This window comes from Sebastes umbrosus, chromosome 18, assembly GCF_015220745.1.
Source record: "Sebastes umbrosus isolate fSebUmb1 chromosome 18, fSebUmb1.pri, whole genome shotgun sequence".
NCBI lineage: Eukaryota > Metazoa > Chordata > Actinopteri > Perciformes > Sebastidae > Sebastes > Sebastes umbrosus.
Window position 1 is genome coordinate 5,015,290 of NC_051286.1, and position 20,133 is coordinate 5,035,422.

Here is a 20,133-nt window from a genome sequence, read left to right on the forward strand (position 1 = left end):
CTCCTGGAGACCCGTCCCGGTTTATTTACTTGAAGCTTAACATTATCTACAAAGTACTGAATCATTTTCCATGTTTGTTCGGGCCAGCCGATCTACTGCTGAACAATACACCGAAGCATTGTATCCCGTCTCCGTATCCAATGACTCATCTATTAAATGAATGTCAAATTATGGAGACAAGGAGCCAACTAGTACGCCGTTCCTTTGTGACTTTGGTTTAAAAACTATACAAACAAAGAAGAATTACAACTATTCTGATTGACTTTGTTTGATGGCTGCCTGATGTAATGTAATGGGCTAACATTTTAACTCTGTAATGGATACAAATTCAATTTGGTGGAGGAAATAAACGAGTCAAAACAGACTCAGACGAAATTAACATTTAATGAATTCAAAAAAACATCAAAGCTATTCAAGTGGAGTAAATAGATTAAACATAATTTGCTGCTGCACTTTGACCATTTATCAGCAGCCCAACTGGAAATCCCTTTTCGTTATTGTACAGTCTGTATGCTGATTGGTGCCGCAGAGATCTGGTGTTTCTTATATGTGTGAAGTATGACTAAAAAGATCATGTTATGTATATGTATATAGGTCTCAAACAGCTAATCCAGTGGTTCCCACAACCTGTTTTCCTTGATATTGTGTTTTGATAAATGTAATTTATGGTAATGTTAGATGCTTCTAGAGCGCCCCGTTAATGCAGTTGCAAGCGGGAGAGCAAATGGGTTTTTGACCGCGGTGAAAATGTTGTTTTTGAAAGGCTAAACGCCAACAAATATGGATTGAAGCAGAATATTTTGCCAGATAAAAACATGTTGTGAATTTCGCAAAAATGATTACATCTATCTTTTTTCCAATAAATGTTAACTTTTGGATTTTACAACGCTAACGTAGTTATGTTGGAAATGTTTGGATCACATGAGTCAGAATCTATCCTACGCAGCCACCACTGAACACTAGTGCTACAAACAGTATAATACTAATAATATTAGTGTAGTATGATCTTTATCTGCAACTGTGCAGAAATGCCAAGTTTAAACTAGGGCTGTCAAAGTTAACGCGATAAAAACGCATCAACGCAAATTTGTTTTAACGCCACTAATTTGCATTAACGCAATTGATTCTTTCAGAGGTTGTAGCAGGCTCAGTTTTAAAGCTAGAGTGAAGATAATGTACCAACCATGTCATACTAGATTATCGCGAAGGAGGTTAAATAACGCTCCAAACGTACGCTAAATTTTGGCGAAGAAAAACTGTCACTGCCATTTTCAAAGGGGTCCCTTGACCTCTGACCTCAAGATATGTGAATGTAAATGGGTTCTATGGGTACCCACGAGTCTCCCCTTTACAGACATGCCCACTTTATGATAATCACATGCAGTTTGGGGCAAGTCATAGTCAAGTCAGCACACTGACACACTGACAGCTGTTACCAGCAGTTTGCCATGTTATGATTTGAGCATATTTATTATGTTAAATGCAGTACCTGTGAGGGTTTCTGGACAATACTTGTCATTGTTTTGTGTTGTTTATTGATTTCCAATAATACATATATACATACATTTGCATAAAGCAGCATATTTGCCCACTCCCATGTTGATAAGAGTATTAAATACTTGACAAATCTCCCTTTATGGTACATTTTGAACAGACAAAAAATGTGTACAAAATGTATTTGCGATTAATAGAGATTAAGAATTTTAATTAATTGACAGCCCTTGTTTAAACAGAATGTGGCCTATTAAGTAGCCAAAAATATTTATTATATTAATTAATGTTTTTTAAATCGTCTTATATACAGACTTTTGTATAAATGATCCAGTAAATGTGTTATTATGAATACAAATCTAATTTTGACAACCTCAGAGCAGACCCCGCACCCCCTGTGATCAACCTGTGACTCCAGGTTGTGAACCACTCAACTCAATCATTCACTTACACAACTCAGCTACAGTATATGGTCTCTGCGGCTCTTTGTGGCTTTTTTCTTTTGATCCACTGTGAGAAATGCATGACTAGAACTGTGGTGCTCAAAAGCACCACATTTAAAAGGGCTTCGCAAATTAACAGCTGATAATCTTGCAAATTGCTCATTATAGCTGAAATGATGTTTGGGTCCGCTTTTCAGTCCATTTAACATATTCCACATTAATAAATAAACATTTTCACAGCTCTGTGTCGATGAACAATGAATAACCGCTGCATGCGTGTAATGAAAAAAAAGACAAATGAGCACTCTCGGACATGCTCAGAAGAGAACGAGGAGCTCAGATCAGCCGAGGAGAGAGAGAAAAAAAAAAGGAGAGCTCCCACCGACATTATACCGAATCAATTCCTCTACATAGAACTATTAAAAATGGAATATGTTGGAATGCACAGGGGCATTGGCGAAATGCTGCAAAGGCCATGTTAATGAGTCATCAAGGCATGCAAACTCAATTTGCTCCATGAGTGAGGAACATCAGTCGCTGGCAGGCATAAAGATGAGACTTTTAAAGTTGCAACAGCCCTTCTCGCTGCACCCCCCACCCCCTCGCTGTTGAAGCTTCGGTCCCTGAGAAGCCCCGGCCTCCCACTTCACTGAGCACTAACTGAGCATTGTGCTTCAAAGCCATGGAAATAACCGAGGAGAAAAAGGGAGGATATGTTACATTATGTAACCGCGTGATGGACGAGGATAAACCTTTCATCCGGGGTACATATATGCGTGTCTTAAATTCACGCTTCCTTTCTCCGTCACAAATCTGTGAATGACAATCCCAGCTGCCTGACACACATCTCTTGAAACAAGACCCAGGTGCATTTCCTCTCAGAGTATCACCTCTGCCGTCTATTCTCACGGCTAAGTCTGTTCAAACAATATTCAACAGGATGTCCCAGAGGCCACACCCTAACCTGCTCGTTACACCGTTTCCTCAGTGACATCATTTCCCCGGGGTTATAAGTGCTGCTTAAAAACTGAAGCAACACGATATCTCCTTGAACAAGGAAGGAAAAAAAAATAGGCCACACCAGGCAGCAGCAGGCTAATGAGCAGAGACGTGATACAGAGGTTAGCTAACATGCTCCGAAGAGACATAAGCTGCTGAGACACAATGCTGGTGCAGGAAAACCACAAGCATCCCCGACCAAGATATGTAGAAAATACATCCAAACACCCAGTGGTATCAAAACACACACACACACGCAGAGGAAAGAAGGCAAATAGCGTACACAAATAATACACAAATGATCCCTGACGGCATCTCTAGAGGACCTGAAGCGGAGACAAGGCAGCTGGATTCAACGGCGTCTTAATCAAACGATACAGGAGAGGTAGCAGATGAGGAAAAAGCTCTGAGTTGAGGGGGGGGAAATACCGTGGAGTGAAAGACAAGCTATGAAAGCATGGGGGTGATGAGCCCCTACCGGCGCCAACGCACTGAGCCGGAAAGCAGGTGAGGTTCAGCAGCGCAACCCAGTTTCCTCTGAAACGCTGCCCCAGCTGTCGCTCCGCACCCGCACCCGGTAACCGTGGAGTTCACGGGGCGTTCAGAGCCGGGGCGGAGCGGTTTGAACGGCGCAGGCCCAGGTGACGCCGCGGCGCATACATATTACCGTGAGTTAGATTTAATATAATCTGCTCGACTTCAAAAGGAAACTTTATGTGCTGACCTGGGAAGACATACATATGGATGTAACGTATTCTGGGATGGTGTAGATGAAAGCAGGCTACATGGACGCAATTTGCCTTGAGACCCACAATAGACCCTTTTTATTCTGTTTTAGGGGGGGTACAGGGTCTTTAGGGGGAGACAGCAGGTCAACAGTAGATGTCACAGAGATACACATCATCTGAACGCTGTGGAGCCTGGAGATGAATTTGAGATGCAGCTCAGCTCTGTGTTTCAAGTTGTTCTAGTCATAAATCTGTAATAAACATGAATTATTTAAAATTCATTGTGAAAGTGTATAAGGGCGTAGAACATGATGATAGAAGTATATGATTTCCATCCCCATGCTCTTTTATGTCTCATAAGTTGTTGCAGCAATTTCTGGGTTGACACCATTTGTTACACAGATTCAGTGCTAAATTTAACCATTTTGTATCTATTGAGAATTAATAAAAATGACCAATAATCCCTCCAAAGTACCACATTAAGACACCAAGACCTTGAGGAACACCATAGAAAAAGCCATGCTGTGAATTGGGATCAAAAACTTTTGACATTTGGAGATTTCTGCAAGAATTGCATTTTTTTGGCGATTGCATGGCGAACACTTCTGTTGTGTAAACTGCTCAGAAACCCCCTTATTGTCAATCTAGCTAGTAAAGCCATCCATCCTCTGAATGCTCTAGGTCTCTAGCTTGTGGCTGTAAAGTTTCATGAGGCTGTGATTATCCTAGAGGTCAGCACAGGTCATTTTATACAGTGTGGTCACGTTTCAAAAAATTGTCTCCATTCAATACAATGAAATGGCTACTATAGGGAATTAACATCATCTCACATGAATACAGTTGGGCTCATTGGATCCACAAGAGTCTCAGCTTTACAGTGATATCCAATTTATGTAATTCCAAGACTGTTTAGGGACCCCAGTATGCAGAAATATTCAGATACATCATTTTAGAATAGGAGAAAATAACACATTTATACTGCATGTGATTATCATAAAGTGGGCATGTCTGTAAAGGGGAGACTCGTGGGTACCCATAGAACCCATTTTCATTTACATATCTTGAGGTCAGAGGTCAAGGGACCCCTTTGAAAATGGCCATGCCAATTTTTCCGCGCCAAAAAGAGGAACATTTGATTTAATGTCCCCGTACGCTGCTCTTCTATATACGCGTGTGATGCATCAAAGACTCGGACTGACATGTTCCAGCCTTTTCCTGGAAACTCGCCATGTGTGAAACCAAACCACTTGACTCCAATAAGTCAAGCTAATAAACCACGGGAATGTTTCAGTGGGCAAAGGCGAGTAAACACTATAAATGGGTGGAAAAAGTCTGGTCATTACCATGAAAAGCCGCAACCCACTGCTCCGAATCAGTTTGAAAGCCCTGTTTGAAGAGATAATCACAGAGACGGTGTATTGTATGACTGTATAATACTGCATTGTATGTACTACAGTGTATCTGTTGTGTTTTGTGCAAAATATTTCTATCTTTGCGTGGAATTGGTTAATCTCGCCTCGACGTCACCTTCCCTTTGCTGATCTCCGCGTTATGGCCGCTGACTCCAACACTGTAATTCCAAGTAAACTGATTCTGAACGGTGCATTCTTGCCTCGCATGCTTCGCCGCCTCAGTACACCCGGAGCGGAGCTGGCTCGCTACTTGACAGAGATGTCCTGACCGCAGACAGCTCCCACAATGGGGCTAGTGTGTGCGGTAGTAGACCTTCCCTCGCCGGGCCTGAGCGACGGCCCGGTCGATGGGAGTGGAGGTCTGGATGGAAGCGGCAGCAGCATCTGTTTGGTGTGGCCGGACTGGGATACAACCATTATACGGTCTCACCTCACCAAGCTACACCGTCGTTTTATTTTACTTGAAAGATAGGGATCCAAATGAGGCAGACATATGCAGAAAGTACCGTGTGTTGACAAGATTTCAGACTGCAGTCTCCACAACTCTCCTCACCCCCTCCATCCTCATTTTCCATTTCCTCCTTGCTGCTCTTTACTTAGTGCAGTCCTCACGCCATCCATCATGCTTCCCTCCTCTTCGCCTCCTCTGCATCGCCCCCCTCTCCCTCCTCTCCCTCCCTCTGTTGGCATGCCGGGGGGATCGATCAGGTCCTCATCGCTCAGCCCAGCTGTCACTCTCACCCCTCGCTCCCTCCGATGTCACACACATCAGGCCGGCGCGTGTCATCGTCTCCGCGGGAGCCGTGGCTCGGTGCCCGAGGTGACTGACAGCTGCGGAGAGGGCGGAGCCAGACAGACTGAGCAACGCGACCTCGTGCTCACCTCTCATTAATGCTGCTGGGTGATTGGTGGGTTGGCACGCTGCCTGTCGCTCAAATCGCTCAGGAATGGCCTGAATAACCGAGTCACTGGGCTGAATCTGGAGGCCAGCCAGGTGATACTCATTTGAATCGGAGCGGTGATTGATAGATTGATTAATTTCACATGACGCGGCCATTCTAAAAATGATGGTGAGTTCAGCAGGTAAACCGTGATCAACAGTGTGTGAAGAATCCATTTAGCAGTATATACATATATATATATATAAATATATATATATATATAATAGGGGTGGTGGGAAAAAATCGATAAGTCATGGTATCGCAATATTTAGCGTGGCAATATTTTATCGATACACTGACTTTAAGTATTGATCTTTTATTAATAGGGCTGTCAATCGATTCAAATATGTAATCGCGATTAATCGCAAATTAATCGCACATTTTTTATCTGTTCAAAATGTACCTTAAAGGGAGATTAGTCAAGTATTTAATAATTTATCAACATGGGAGTGGGCAAATATGCTGCTTTATGCAAGTTAATGTATAAATTTATTATTGGAAATCAATTAACAACACAAAACAATGACAGATATTGTCCAGAAACCCTCACAGGTACTGCATTTAGCATAAAACAATATGCTCAAATCATAACATGGCAAACTGCAGCCCAACAGGCAACAACAGATCACAAGTTGTGTTAATGCGTTCAAGATATTATTGGTGTTAAAACAAATGTATGGCGTTAACTTTGACAGCCATATTTATTATATAAACTATGAACCTCTTAACAATCCGACGGACGCTATTGTCTTTCAGCGGTGGTAGCTACAGTGAATATACTGGTATCATAAAAAACAAGAAAACCTGAGGAATCTATTGGTACTAACCATGTCATACTAGTTTGTAGGGAAGAATGCTTTATAATGCTTCAAAGTTACGCTAAAGTTTGGAGAGGACAAACTGGCATGGCCATTATCAAAGGGGTCCCTTAACCTCTGACCTCCAGATATGTGAATAAAAACTCTGAAACGACTGAAAACTGTATTCTTATTAGATAAAACAGATGTTGACAAACTGCATCATTTTCAGTTAGAAAAAGTTTAAAATCGCAATAAGATTGTATCGTGACTTAAGTATCGTGATAGTACCGTATTGTGGGGCCTCTGGTGATTCCCTCCCCCCTAATATATAACTAAGTATCTCCCTCCTCTCAGTGATGCTACACACATTTGCAATGTGTGGTCACGAAAATCAATATCCCATGCAAACTGCTTCGGCATGACTATCACTCTCCATCATAAAGCGAATGAGACAATGTAAACAAGATCCCTTCAGGTACATGATGAATGCACAACACTGCCCAATAATGCATTACACATCCATCTAGTACTGCTGTGGCGTGATGACGCTAACCAAGTTAAATCCCACTCCGAACTATAAATCAAAGTCGATGCAGTGGGTTTCTGCTGCGCAACAACTCAACACAAAAGGTGTAATAATGTCAGCTTTATGGGTCTGAATCTCTCTGAGGCCACTCATAAAAAATGAATGCAGTAATGTGAAGGTTAGGTGGGTGCTTTGGAGGAAACCTTCTTTACCGCCTAATGTCAGTGGGACGCCCCGCATAAGAACCGGTTCTGCTTCTAGTGCAACATTTGGAGATTCATGTTTCTGAGTTCTGAATCTGCAGGAGTTGGTGAGTTGGGTCAGGCGTGCGTGGAGCTAGTCGATCACAGAGCTAGTGAGTTGTTACATAGTCAGTCAGTGTGTGACAACCTGCAGGCTGGGCTCTGGCTCGCTGCCATGCCTCTGTCAGCAGTTTGGTAGTGGAGTGAGGAGGAAGAGGAGGAGGAGGAGGGAGGTGAAGAAGGAGTGAAACGAGGAACAGGAGGAGGCAATGAAGTGAAGAGGGAGGGGGCTGTGGCGGGAATGATGGGCAGCTCGCTAACAGCCTCTTTGCGTCTATTAGGGCTCTAATATAAGGATAAGAGACACTACAGGGGGGTGCAGCTCTCTGCTGGGTCTGGATCTGACCACCGCACACGAGCAGAAAGACACAACCCATCTCTGTCCATAGCTCATAAAGGGCTGGGCGCTATTCTGTCTTTCGGAGTTTATTGCAGGCTTCCAGCTAGAGAGAAGATACTGGTATCATATGAAACTAGAAAACCTAAAGAATCAACTGGTACCAACCATGTCCTGCTAGCTTGTTGTAAAGGAGGCTAAATAATGCTATGAAGTTACGCTAAATTTTGTAGAGGAAAAACTGGCATGGCGATTTTCAAAGGGGTCCCTTGACCTCTGACCTCAAGATATGTGAATGAAAACAGGTTCTATGGGTACCCACGAGTCTCCCCTTTACAGACATGCCCATTTTATGATAATCACATGCAGTTTTCTTTTTATTTTTTGAATAAATGTGTTATTTCCGCCGATTCTAAAATGGTGTATCTGAATATTTCTGCACACTGGGGTCCCTAATCAGGCTTGAATTACGTAAATGGGGTATCACTGTAAAGCTGAGACTCTTGTGGATCCAATGAGCCCAACTGTATTAATGTGTGATGATGTTAATCCTGATAGTAGCCATTATTAGCCGCTCTTATGCACTTTCACAATTTATTGTAATCAATCAATTCATATTTATTTCTTATTAATGACTAGAACAACTTGACACACAGCGCTGAACTGCATCTCAAATTAATCTCCAGGTTCCCAGCTTTCTGTTGATGTACACCACTTCTATGTGACATGTACTGTTGACTAGTTATCAACCCTGAACATCCCCTGTCCCCCCCACCCCGACCACTCTAAAAAAAATAAAAGAGGTCGGACTGAAAAGGGGTTAACCCCAGCAAGCCAGTCGCCTGCTCTTGGCTTGCTGCGCCGGCGTATACTTAGCCGAAGACGAAGCTTAGAGGGACTTGAGGAGGCACTGTAGCGCTGCTCCAGTAAACAACTGTGGAGGCCTCGGTCCCTGATCAACAACCAACCTTAATAACAAGCAACAAGCGCGCAGTGTGTCGGGGCCCCATCTGGACACTGGTCCACTGAAAACTGTGCTTGTTTTTTGTGCCATGAATTCCACCTTTGTTTTTGAGCCAATTTTAAATAATTACAAAAGCAAGGGATTCAATCAGGGAGCAGCTGTCTGAAGCAACGCGCGCGTGTGTTTTTCCGTGTTTGTGTGCGCCGACGAGGGCCCGGCATCAAAGTGAATCGGAATATCACAGAAGAGCAGCGATGGCAACATCTGAAGCTCCGGTTCCCTGTTAATGTGGAGCACACCGAGACACGCTATATAGTGCGTTCCCTGCACATGCATGCACACACACATCCCATGTTCAGACCCGGTGCTCATGTGCGAGAGAAGAGAAACACTGTCAGCATGCGGAGACAAGAGCAGAACCATCTGTCTCTTTATTACACTTAGCTTGAATGTGTGAATGCTGCTGTGTGTTTAATGCTATTGTGTGCCAGAGTAACACAATGAAATGTGGTGAGATGTGTGACGGTCCATCCATCTGTCTGTCTGTCTGTCTGTCTGTCTGTCTGTCTGTCTGTCTGTCTGTCTGTCACACTCAACAGCAGCTCCGCCACCGCTGATCAGCTTTTGATGAAACTTCGCAGCAACATTTGTTTTAACTGTATGCGGCACAAGATGTTGATTTAATCATATGCTGATTAGATTTACACAAAAACTAAAGAAACAATCATCATATTGCCACACATTCTGGGATTTGTAAAATTGCTCTGATTGGACTACCACGGAGCGGGAGGCTCTACTTAATTGCTGGACTTTGCAGAACTTAAGGGGATGATGCATTGCAGCATAGTTTTTTTTAAAACTTCAAAAAACAAAAGTATACTAACCAAGCAAGCTAAATGGGGTGCATTACATTTGTTTTCTAGACTGTGCTTTTGCATAGAGCCTCAGATCCATGCACGCAGGTACTGTATGTCTCTTCACAACCCGACATCTAGGCCACACTATTATTTCTGTACCGACTGAGTCGATGGTTGATAATGAACCCACTTTGGTTTCTGGCAGCCTGGACTGCTGCCCTCACCACTTTGCTGAATTTGGCCTTTCTGTTTAAAGAGGACCTAGTATTCTTTTGTGCTTTTTTAGGGCTGTCTATTCTAAATTTGAATATTGAATAGTAAATAGATATTCAAATATGAAAATTAATATTTGATTGTGGAAAAAAAAGCTGTCTGCCTCGCGCACACTGAACGCACCACATGACAGGAGTCACACAACGTCACTTTCATTAATTAAAAATGAAATGTAACGTTAGGTCAAGCTGAACGAGGAATAATTCAACAACAAGCGTAATGAGAGTGCAGAGAGTGAAACGTAGTGTCCTAACAGCGAGCGTTACGTTACGTCATGTAAACAAACCACGTACCTATCAGCATTGCGCTCGAGGTCAGACTGGAGACTTAATCCCTTAAAAGATGGGTGAGTAGTACTTACGATCTTCCAACGTTTGTACTTTTTAAACAGAAGATGCATGTTTTATATTGTGATATTTACTGGAAAATGGATAGAATATATCCAACAGCAAGTAAGGAAACTTTCAGGTGATCTCCTGACAATCTCCCTCCAGCCGGCTGTCACCTTATGAGGAGGTATCTTGTAGATGCCTCATTTCAACTTCTCCTATCAGCCGTTCTTCATCCACTGCGGTGCTTTCAAAGCGAGTGATGGGAATAAATAGAAACGGGGCGTCTGACAACATCGCTTGCAGCCAGTGGCCAGACATTGTGTCATGGACATAATCCAAAAAAAATTGATATTTGAATAGTTCAAACCTGTGTGTTTTTGTAAAACGAATATTTGAACGTCATTTTTGGCCAATTTTTATTTAATTAAAACATTTTTTGTGCAAGTAAAAGTCTGCAAAGTTACAAAGCCCCAAGGCCACACCAAAGTGAGTTACTCTCCTCCACAGAAACACTGCTCCTGAACTGCATGAAACACCTCGCTTGAAGTCCCGCCTTTTCATCCGTAACGTTGTGATGTCACCAAGTAACACATTTGCATAATACCTGCCTAGCAGCTATTTTGGCACGTCCTCAAACAGAGCTAGTTACAGCGGAGTCCGAATGGTTTGGTTCGGTTGACCAATCACAACATAGTGAGTTGGCTGACCAATCAGAGCAGACTGGGCTTCTTTACAGGCATCTGAAACTGGGATATGATTTGTGCAACCACATAAACAGAATGTTAGTGCGGATGTAAACTTATTTTATGAAAAAAAAATGTTTAGTGTTGTCATTATCCAGCTTGTTGTTACCTGAGCGATTCGGCCATGCGCCGCAGGTCTTCATTCTGCTGCTTGAGCCGCTCTAGCTTGGCCAGGATCTTGGAGAGCTCCCGGCTGGACCGCTCCGGGTGTTCGCTGTCCCTCACCAAGTGACCGCCGATGTAGAAGAGGAGCGTGCCCCAGGCCAGCAGCACCAGGGTAATCCAACGCCATGAACCCGCCCAGGGCCGCATGGTGCAACCTCGCCCACCCCAAAAAACGCCTCTCGGTGTGCCCCGTACACCCACCGACCCGCCCGGCCTGCCTGCCGGATGCGCGCACACACTCTGTGGCCTGTCACCACAAGTGCCGCAGCGCCAGCCTTGGCATCGGCATCTTTGCAGGGATGGTGTGCAGTAAATGACAGATGGGAGGGAGACGCGTGTGTTTGTGGCTCAGGGGTGTGTAGAAGAAAAGGCAGCGGGTGTTTCTCCAGTGATTCAAGCCTTTCCTGCGTGTGCTAAAGCATGGCTGGCACGCTCCGATGTCTGAGGCCCAATCGGTGTCTCCTCCCCTCCGCCCAGCTCCCTGTTGACCAGCTTGTCCCGCACCGCTTTGCTGTTTTCTTCCAATCCCACAGGAGTCTTTTATTCGAGCTGTGTCCTGTAGAAGCAAAGAAAGACACGGGAGTTAGTTGAGCTTACTGCACAATGTTTTGTCTTGCACGTAGTTTATGTGCTTGTTGGTCAAAGAGAAGCAAATTAAAATCATAGAGGAGCTAGGCCAGTAAGCCAGCTTGACAGACAAATACTCCTGAAGAGGAGCAAAGCATGCCTCATACAGAAACAGAGAGCACAGAGCAGAGCAGACAGACCGTCAGCTAAAGCCAAGATGCTGCAGACTGGTCCCGACATAACCCTGTCTCAGCAGCCTACAGGATTGATCAGCATGACACTGCAATTTGCATTTACATAGTGATGTGCAGTCCCTGAGCTATGCTGCATTGCTGTCGAGGCAGAGGGATGTTCCACTTTTCCACGTCCTGCCTGCCTGCACATTACCAACACACTTGTCCTCACATACAGAAGCCGTCACACAACCAAGAATACATCTTTTATTTCCACCGCATCCTCAACCGAAGCCTACCACAACCCACTTCCAACGCTTCCTCCCCTCGCTGTAAGTTAAAGCACGACTAAGCCCGAAAGTTAACGGATTTGTTTTGAGACGGCTAAATCCCACAAAGTTCTCCCCAAGCGTTTTTCCTCCTTCCCCACATGCCCGCCGCCATCCCCGTAGCCTCCGTGACAGAATGCAACATTGTCAAGGTGATACGGTGAGCTCAACGGAGCAGAGGGAACGGGGAAAAATCCCTGGATCATCACTTCCCTTCATCCCAAAGCAGCGGGGGAGATGAGATGGACGCGTGCCGGGTTTATGAAGCAACCTTCGCTGTCAACTCCCCAACAAAGCCCTGCCACGCAACTAGAGACTAGTCGTGTGATGGGATGAAGACTGGCAGGTGTGTCTGTGCACACAACATCTAAGTGTGTGCGCGGGCGCTATCATCTCCGAGTGTGTACCACGGCGTGCTGGAATAATGCCAAGCGTCTTAGACTCCATGTGATTGGTGCGCTTGATTGACATGTCGCAATATCTCCGGTGCCTCCGCCTGTGAGCGTTCAAGACGGAGGAAAGTGTTCCTGCTGGGGTTTCGCCTGGCAGCACAGAAGTAGGTTAACAGTTAGCTCATCTCGTTTACCATGGCAGCATAATTGACATGTGGGACATGAACGCTGTGATACCGTAGAGTCTGTTCATGCGTCGGTGGCGCAAACTGCCCAGAACGTAGCAGAGCTGAGATCGCTGGAACAATGCAAACTCTTCTCCTTCATTTCTTACTGAATGATGCAGGATTATTGAAATCTGTGCAGACTCTCCTTCCTCGCCGGCGCCCCTGTTGTGACTAACCCAGGCTGACACCAGGGTGGCTCCTCTTTATGCATGCAGCACAAGGATGTGCTGAGCTGTGTTTTATTATGGAAAATAAGAGCTGCGAGAGGGTAGCACTCCACCGGCTAATGCACGACTGGGACTTTACTAAAAGGCAGCCTGCAAAAACCCTTGTCACTGTGTTTGAGGAGCCATAATGAGGTTTGTGCTCAGTAGACTAAAACTGATAAATATAAAACCGTTGGATGAGGCAGGCGACTGCTTTCCAAATAGGATATGGGAATTTTTTTTGGAGATAACGCTTCTAGCTAGTTGCTCGGCTTATACTTAAAAGTCAAGCGAAGCTAGTAATATATTTCTAGCATATTAACAGAACGTTGGGGAAATTAACATGAAATGTAATATTTAACGGCTGACCTGGGACACTGGTTGTCACTGATACCAGTTCAGATAACAGAGACGTGAAAGCTCAAATGTGCTGTACACACCTGACTACAACTAATGCGGCGAAACACATCCGTTATATTTACAGTCACTGACATCAGTGTTGTCTCCAATTCAGCTTGTGAGTTCAAATATGTGACAGAAAACCTGTGTTACAAACACAGACTGTATAGTAGAAGTGGACGTAGTCACTGTGACGTCACCCATTCGTTTATGGACTGCTGTTTTGAAGCCTCGAGTTTGGCATTTTGGTCGTCGTCATCTTGGTTTTTGGCCTTCACCATATTGTTTTTTTGCAACCAGAAGTGACATGAGAGGGTGGAGCTAAGTATGACCAAACCTTGAGTAAGACATTTTTAGGCGACCAAAATGGAGCGTGTCTAGAAGGTATTCCGCAAATTGCGAAATCTGATTTGAGATCTGCAAAAACTTGCAAAAACTGCCTCAACCTTAACCATTCAAGGTCAATGCCTAACCGTAACCATCTCGCGAGAGTTTCCCCAACTCGCGGGTTCCCTTCTCGACACGACCACCAAAATGTTACAATTAACTTTCATGAACTGAAACCACACTGTGAAGACAACTCCCAGACTGGACAGCGCCACAATAGCGACCTGCCAATCACAAGGTAGCCACGCCCTAAAGCATCCCCTGCTTTATGGTCTATTTGACTCTAAATGGGACCATAATTTACTAAATGAACATCATGCTGTATTGAAGAAGACTTGAAACTAGCGATTGAGACCATAAACTCATGTTTACAATGTTTACTGAGGTAATAAATCAAGTGAGAAGTAGACTCATTTTCTCATAGACTTCTATACAATCAGACAGGCAAGAGTGGTCTGACAAATTCTATGGAGTTGCATTTTGGGAATTGTAGGTTTTCTGAAGCTTCACTCAGAGCCTGTATGTGGAAAGTGAATGGTGAAGCAAGAGAGAGAGCGGCGGAGACAGAAGCGAGTAACGCTATTGACTCCAGCCCAGGATAAGTTAACAGAGTTTGGTTTGTCCGTTCTTGGCTACTGTTGAGACATGGTGGAGCAACATGGCCTGATCCCTGTGTAGATATAAACGGCTCATTCTAAGGTAACGAAAACACAACGATTCTTAGTTTCAAGTGATTATACACTAATGAAAACATGCTTATTAATATTATATTCCATTTCTGCCAGTAGATCCCCCTAATTGCTACACACTGGTCTTTTAAGCAAACATCATTTTACAAGGTCAAACTAAAAAGAATCAGGATAATGAGACCAACCACAGTGAAAAACACATCCGTCACTAAAGGTCATGTCAAGGTAAATGTTGGTTTTTCATTGTTGGACATGGCAGCAGAGTCTGCTGACGCTATTGGTGAAACTGTTACAGTCTAGCACCATTAACAGCCAAAGCAAATTCACCTTAACGTTAGAGTCTAGGTTGTAGAACGGTGTGTGTGCTCAGAGTAATGTGAGATTAGCTCAGCGAGCAGAGGTTAGGTAACAGAACCTGAGATCAACCGCTTGTAATTAAATACTGCAAGCTCCCAATAATCATTATTAAGGAGATGTACTCCAGAGGGGACAAAACCTGCAGGATTATTGGCTAATTCTGCTTTAAAAATTTAAGCCATCTTTACTAACGGGCGCATTATGATAATTATCAAACCCAGTGAATGGCTTCAGAAAACGAGTGAAGAAGGTTTTTTACGGGTTTCTTTTCAACACGCCTTTCAGCTCAGCCTTGGCTGTGACGAGGCGGCGAAGGAGAGAAAAAGAAACACATTCACGGCGCCTCTTTCGCTGGAGATCGGTGTGTTTTATAACTAAACGTGTGAGGAGACATCCATTGAGTCCTGTGTCAGCAGAATGTGGCCTGATTAAAGAGAGAATGATACTTTACTACAATTTATTCCACTGATGAAGATCTGCCAGTGTTAATAGTCCACCAGAGATATTACGATTGAGGATTTTAGCATTTTTCTCAAACCTCTCACATTTGCCCTCGAGTCGCCACGAACAGGGGGCATAAATAATGGAAATTATAATAATGTCAGTTAAATAAATAAGTGAAAGTTCCCTACTGTGGCACAATCATTTCTGTGTGGCAGATATGCTGACAGTGGGATTTAAGAGAAATTGGCCATATAGCGCCTCTTTTATTATTCCAGTTTCTTCCATCAAGCCCCTCCTCCCTCATCTTCCAAGTAAAATGGAAACGTGATTGCGAGGTCTCAGCTACTCCGGACAAAATCAAATATGTCACCGCTTCCTTTTGAATGTGCTTTAATAGAAGGAGGGAATAAGTGGGCCTTTACCGCTCCACCTACACACCCGCTCCCAAAATCTTCCCTCTCGACCTTGCCTTTTTTCAAACATCAGCACTCTCCCACAATGCCCTTCGCCTTGCTGTCACGGCAACCGAGGGGGCCTGCTCGGGTGCCGGTAAAGGCTGGCGCGGTACATGTGGCACCGCGGGGCGGACTGTCACCGCTGTCACAAAATGCCCCTGCTCTGCAGCAACATGCAGGAGCCCTGAGGAGGTCAGAGGAGATGACCTGTTTTCAGTCCTGCTGGTTAATCTTCAACGTGACTCGGGCCGCAGCAGAGGTCGTCCATCAGCCCGCGCTCCGGTCTCCAGGCAATAAGCACCGCGATGAGGTCCACTGTTGAATTATGCATGGAGCTCGGCTTCTATTACACCAACACGACCACTCCAGCTCGGGGACTACTGCAAAGGAGCGTCATCTATACCATTTATATATATATATGTCGCTTCTCATCCATGTTGGTTTAGGAGAGTGTATTAGTATGTGTTGCTAGGGGCAACCCTAAGGGGAATATGCAGCAACATGTTATGGTATGTAGCGTGGGGGCAGAGATATGATGAGTGTGTCTGACAGGTAGGAGAAGATCAGGAGTAAATTAGGGTTGGCAATCACTAGAGGCCCCACGATACTTGAGTTACAATAAGATATATTGTGATATATGTAAGGGATGATATACAGCGAGTCGGTGAATAAATGAACCCTGACAGGGTGATGCACTGGACCCCGAGGCGAAGCTGTACATTATCCCGCTTATGACACGGCTACTTACTTTAAAAATCAATAATTTGACACAAAAATGGTTCACCAGAGTCCGACATCAGAACCGCGTCCATAGCAACGGTCTGTTATACATAGCAACGGTCTGTTATAAAGAAACAACAGACCAGTAATGGATTCCTTAGGTTTTCTGGTTTCATATGATACCAGTATCTTCACTCTAGCTTTAAAACTGAGTAAATGAATAAATGTAAATGCATGGGAAGGATGCCATTTCCAATGGGAAAAAAATTAGTGAAAATAATAAGGCTGTCAATCGATTAAAATATTTAATCGCAATGAATCCCAAATTAATCGCACCGTTTTTTTATCTGTTCAAAATGTACCTTAAAGGGAGATTTGTCAAGTATTTAATCCTCTCATCAACATGGGAGTGGGCAAATATGCTTGATTTATGCAAATGTATGTAAATATTCATTATGGGAAATCAATTATCAACACAAAACAATGACAGATATTGTCCAGAAACCCTCACAGGTACTGCACTTAGCATAAAACAATATGCTCAAATCATAACATGGCAAACTGCAGCCCAACAGGCAACAACAGCTGTCAGTGTGTCAGTGTGCTGACTTGACTATGACTTGCCCCAAACTGCATGTGATTATCATAAAGTGGGCATGTCTGTAAAGGGGAGACTCGTGGGTACACATAGAACACATTTTCATTCACATATCTTGAGGTCAGAGGTCAAGGGACCCCTTTGAAAATGGCCATGACAGTTTTTTCTCGCCAAAATTTAGCATAACTTTGAACAGTTATTTAGCCTCCTTCCCAACAAGCTAGTATAACATGGTTGGTACCAATAGATTCCTTCGGTTGTCTAGTTTCATATGATGCCAGTATCTTCACTTTAGTTTTAAGACTGAGTAAATGCATAAGCTTTGGAAGGATGCCATTGCCAGTGGGAACAAATGAAGTGAAAAAGAGGTTTAAGCATCTACAGTATACCTGGACAACTGGACAGAAGCTGTATTTTTGTGCTGATAAAATACATTTTCCATCCCAGCATTTGCCCAGTTTGATCTGAGATGTCTGTTTCTCAATATCAGTTTACGAGCACAACAGAGCGGGCATCTTGCAGGTGTGTTCGGACTACAGGAATGCAGCAGGAGAAACATCAACTCCGACTCCGGCAGCAATCTTTAACCATTATTTACCCGTGGATGTTCTGCTGAGCAAGCTGTTCTTGAGCAACAGAACTTCTTTATAGCCATAAAGCTACACTCATTTCCACCTGATAGCTTTCCTGGTGCAGCCACAGTTTCCTCCAAACGGCCACTGAGCAGCTTTTTCTGGCTATTTTCTCAGCTGGTCTGGAGGTTCAATCCGGTGACCTTTCAGCCTCTCCCCCAGTTCCCAAGTAATGGATCGCAGTAGTGTCGGGAACACAGGGGTTGACACGTTTCAAACACAAGTACCGGAGCCAAAGACGCTACATGGAAGTGGATCCAACAACAGAAGCGGGGGATGGCACTTAAAAACGGATCATAATGTATTTATTCCAGAAAGCTGCAGCAACGGGGAGAAACAACACAAATGTTTCAGGGAGGGTTGTAACCTGGAATGTTTGCTCCCTTGTTTCCTGCCATTCGCAACCAAAACATTACGATTACATTTTGAGTGTGACTCCGTGATTTATTTTTTTCTTTCCATCAATATGAATATGAGCGAACGTCTGACTCACTCAGCAGCAGAGTGCTGCCGCTTCCCAGCGCTCGGTTTCTCTCCTCGCTTGGCTCAGAGCCGAGATGCGGAGACACCCTTTCGCTTTTTAGGGGCGCCCCGGCATTTTATATATGCATGTGTGTGTGCTCGTGAGTGGGTGTGTGGGAGTCACCCGGCTCGGTCGGGCATACCTGACTGCCCACACACACACACACATACGCTCTCACACACACATCGCCTACAGGAGGAGAGTGGTGAATATTTCATGGGCTGCTGTTTACTTCACAACATTTCTAAGCTGAATGTGGAGGAGTCCATTAACTTTAGACCAAATGGCAGAGAGAAAGCCTGGCGTCACGGGAGGAAGTGGCGAACACAGATAGATGGCGAGCTGGGAGAGTACAGATGGCCAAAGTAACTGCACTGGGTTTGAATACACATACACATGGAAAGGCCCGGAGCTAACGCCGAGTACACCGAGGTCGTGTCCTCAGAATTGTTTACGGGAATGTGTTGGTTTAACACATAAACATATAAACAAATATTCATCTACAAAGATATATCTGTGTCCAAGATGTTTTGCAGTTGAACAATAAGTAAATTGTAAGAGTGAATATTAGTAAATTTTGAACATCAAACATCTTTGAAATGTTTTTTTAATGCAATTTTTATAATCAATAATTTGGTTTGATTATTATTTTAATAAAACTAAATGTCAAAATTTTCTGATTCCAACTTTTTAAATGTGAATATTTTCTGGTTTCTTTACTCCTCTATGACAGTAAACTGAATATCTTTGAGTTGTGGACAAAACAAGACATTTGAGGACGTCGTATTGGGCTTTTGGAAACACTGATCGACACTTTTCCACCATTTTCTGACATTTTATAGACCAAACAACTAATCAATTAATCGAGAAAATAATCACCAGATGAATCGACAATGAAAATAATCGTTAACTGCAGTCCTAATATATATATATATTATATTGTATTATAACTACCCCCGGTCCTCAAGGGGTCCCAAAAGCCCCAAGTTCATTGCATGTCAGTTGGTTTTGTTAAATTAATTAATTTAACACTACTTAAATACAATATCAGCTAAGGCGGGCGTGCATTGATTTGATGCCATGTCTTGTAGAGGAAACCTATGTTGAAATCTATCGTTAAGAGCATTATAATTTGAGTTTATATTATGCTCACATGATGCATATTCCTCCCAGCATGGATGTACTGGTTGCTCTTCACTCAATGGGAGCTTGGAGGCTACAGTGTACACACAGTCTGCACAACAGATGGTATGGTGGGTAGGGGGTCCGTAGGGGCTCAGCAGCAAACAGCCTTTCCAGGTTAATTCAGCCACGCTAGTGTATCAAAAGCATCCGATAACCTGCTAATGGAACGGTCGGCCTCTAATGGAGACATCGTTTGGACGCGGTTACCAGAGAGTATTAAAATCAAATATTTGTCAGCTCTTTCCAAAAGAGGGTTGTGTATTCACAGAGCGACACGCTTTTCATCCTCGAGCACCGACTATCTAAAGCGGGGGCCCCTCCACTCGAAAAAGACGCCAATGGCAGCCCGCCCGCTTCATCGCAACTTTGAGATTAAGTCTCGCAGAAGTGGCTAAAGGTCTCAGGGAAGTTCTAGCCACGCGACCGCTGAGCCCGCTGCAGCCTGGCATTCAGTATCAGAGCTAAGCACGCAGCCTCTCCTTCAAGGTTATCTCTGTGGAGAATTCGCTGACAGCAGGATGCACACGCACGTGCACT

General features: G+C 44.0%; 1 protein-coding gene across 2 annotated transcripts in view; it reads right to left on the bottom strand.

Annotated features, from left to right (window-relative positions):
* Positions 1-20,133, bottom strand: part of fut8b (fucosyltransferase 8b (alpha (1,6) fucosyltransferase)) — a 112,733-nt gene that overhangs the window by 38,954 nt on the left and 53,646 nt on the right. For both annotated transcript variants that reach the window (XM_037750556.1, XM_037750557.1), the window contains exon 2: positions 11,258-11,869. In XM_037750556.1, the coding sequence (XP_037606484.1) occupies positions 11,258-11,460 (203 nt within the window). In that variant the 5' untranslated portion in view covers positions 11,461-11,869. The remainder of the gene's footprint in view (positions 1-11,257; positions 11,870-20,133) is intronic.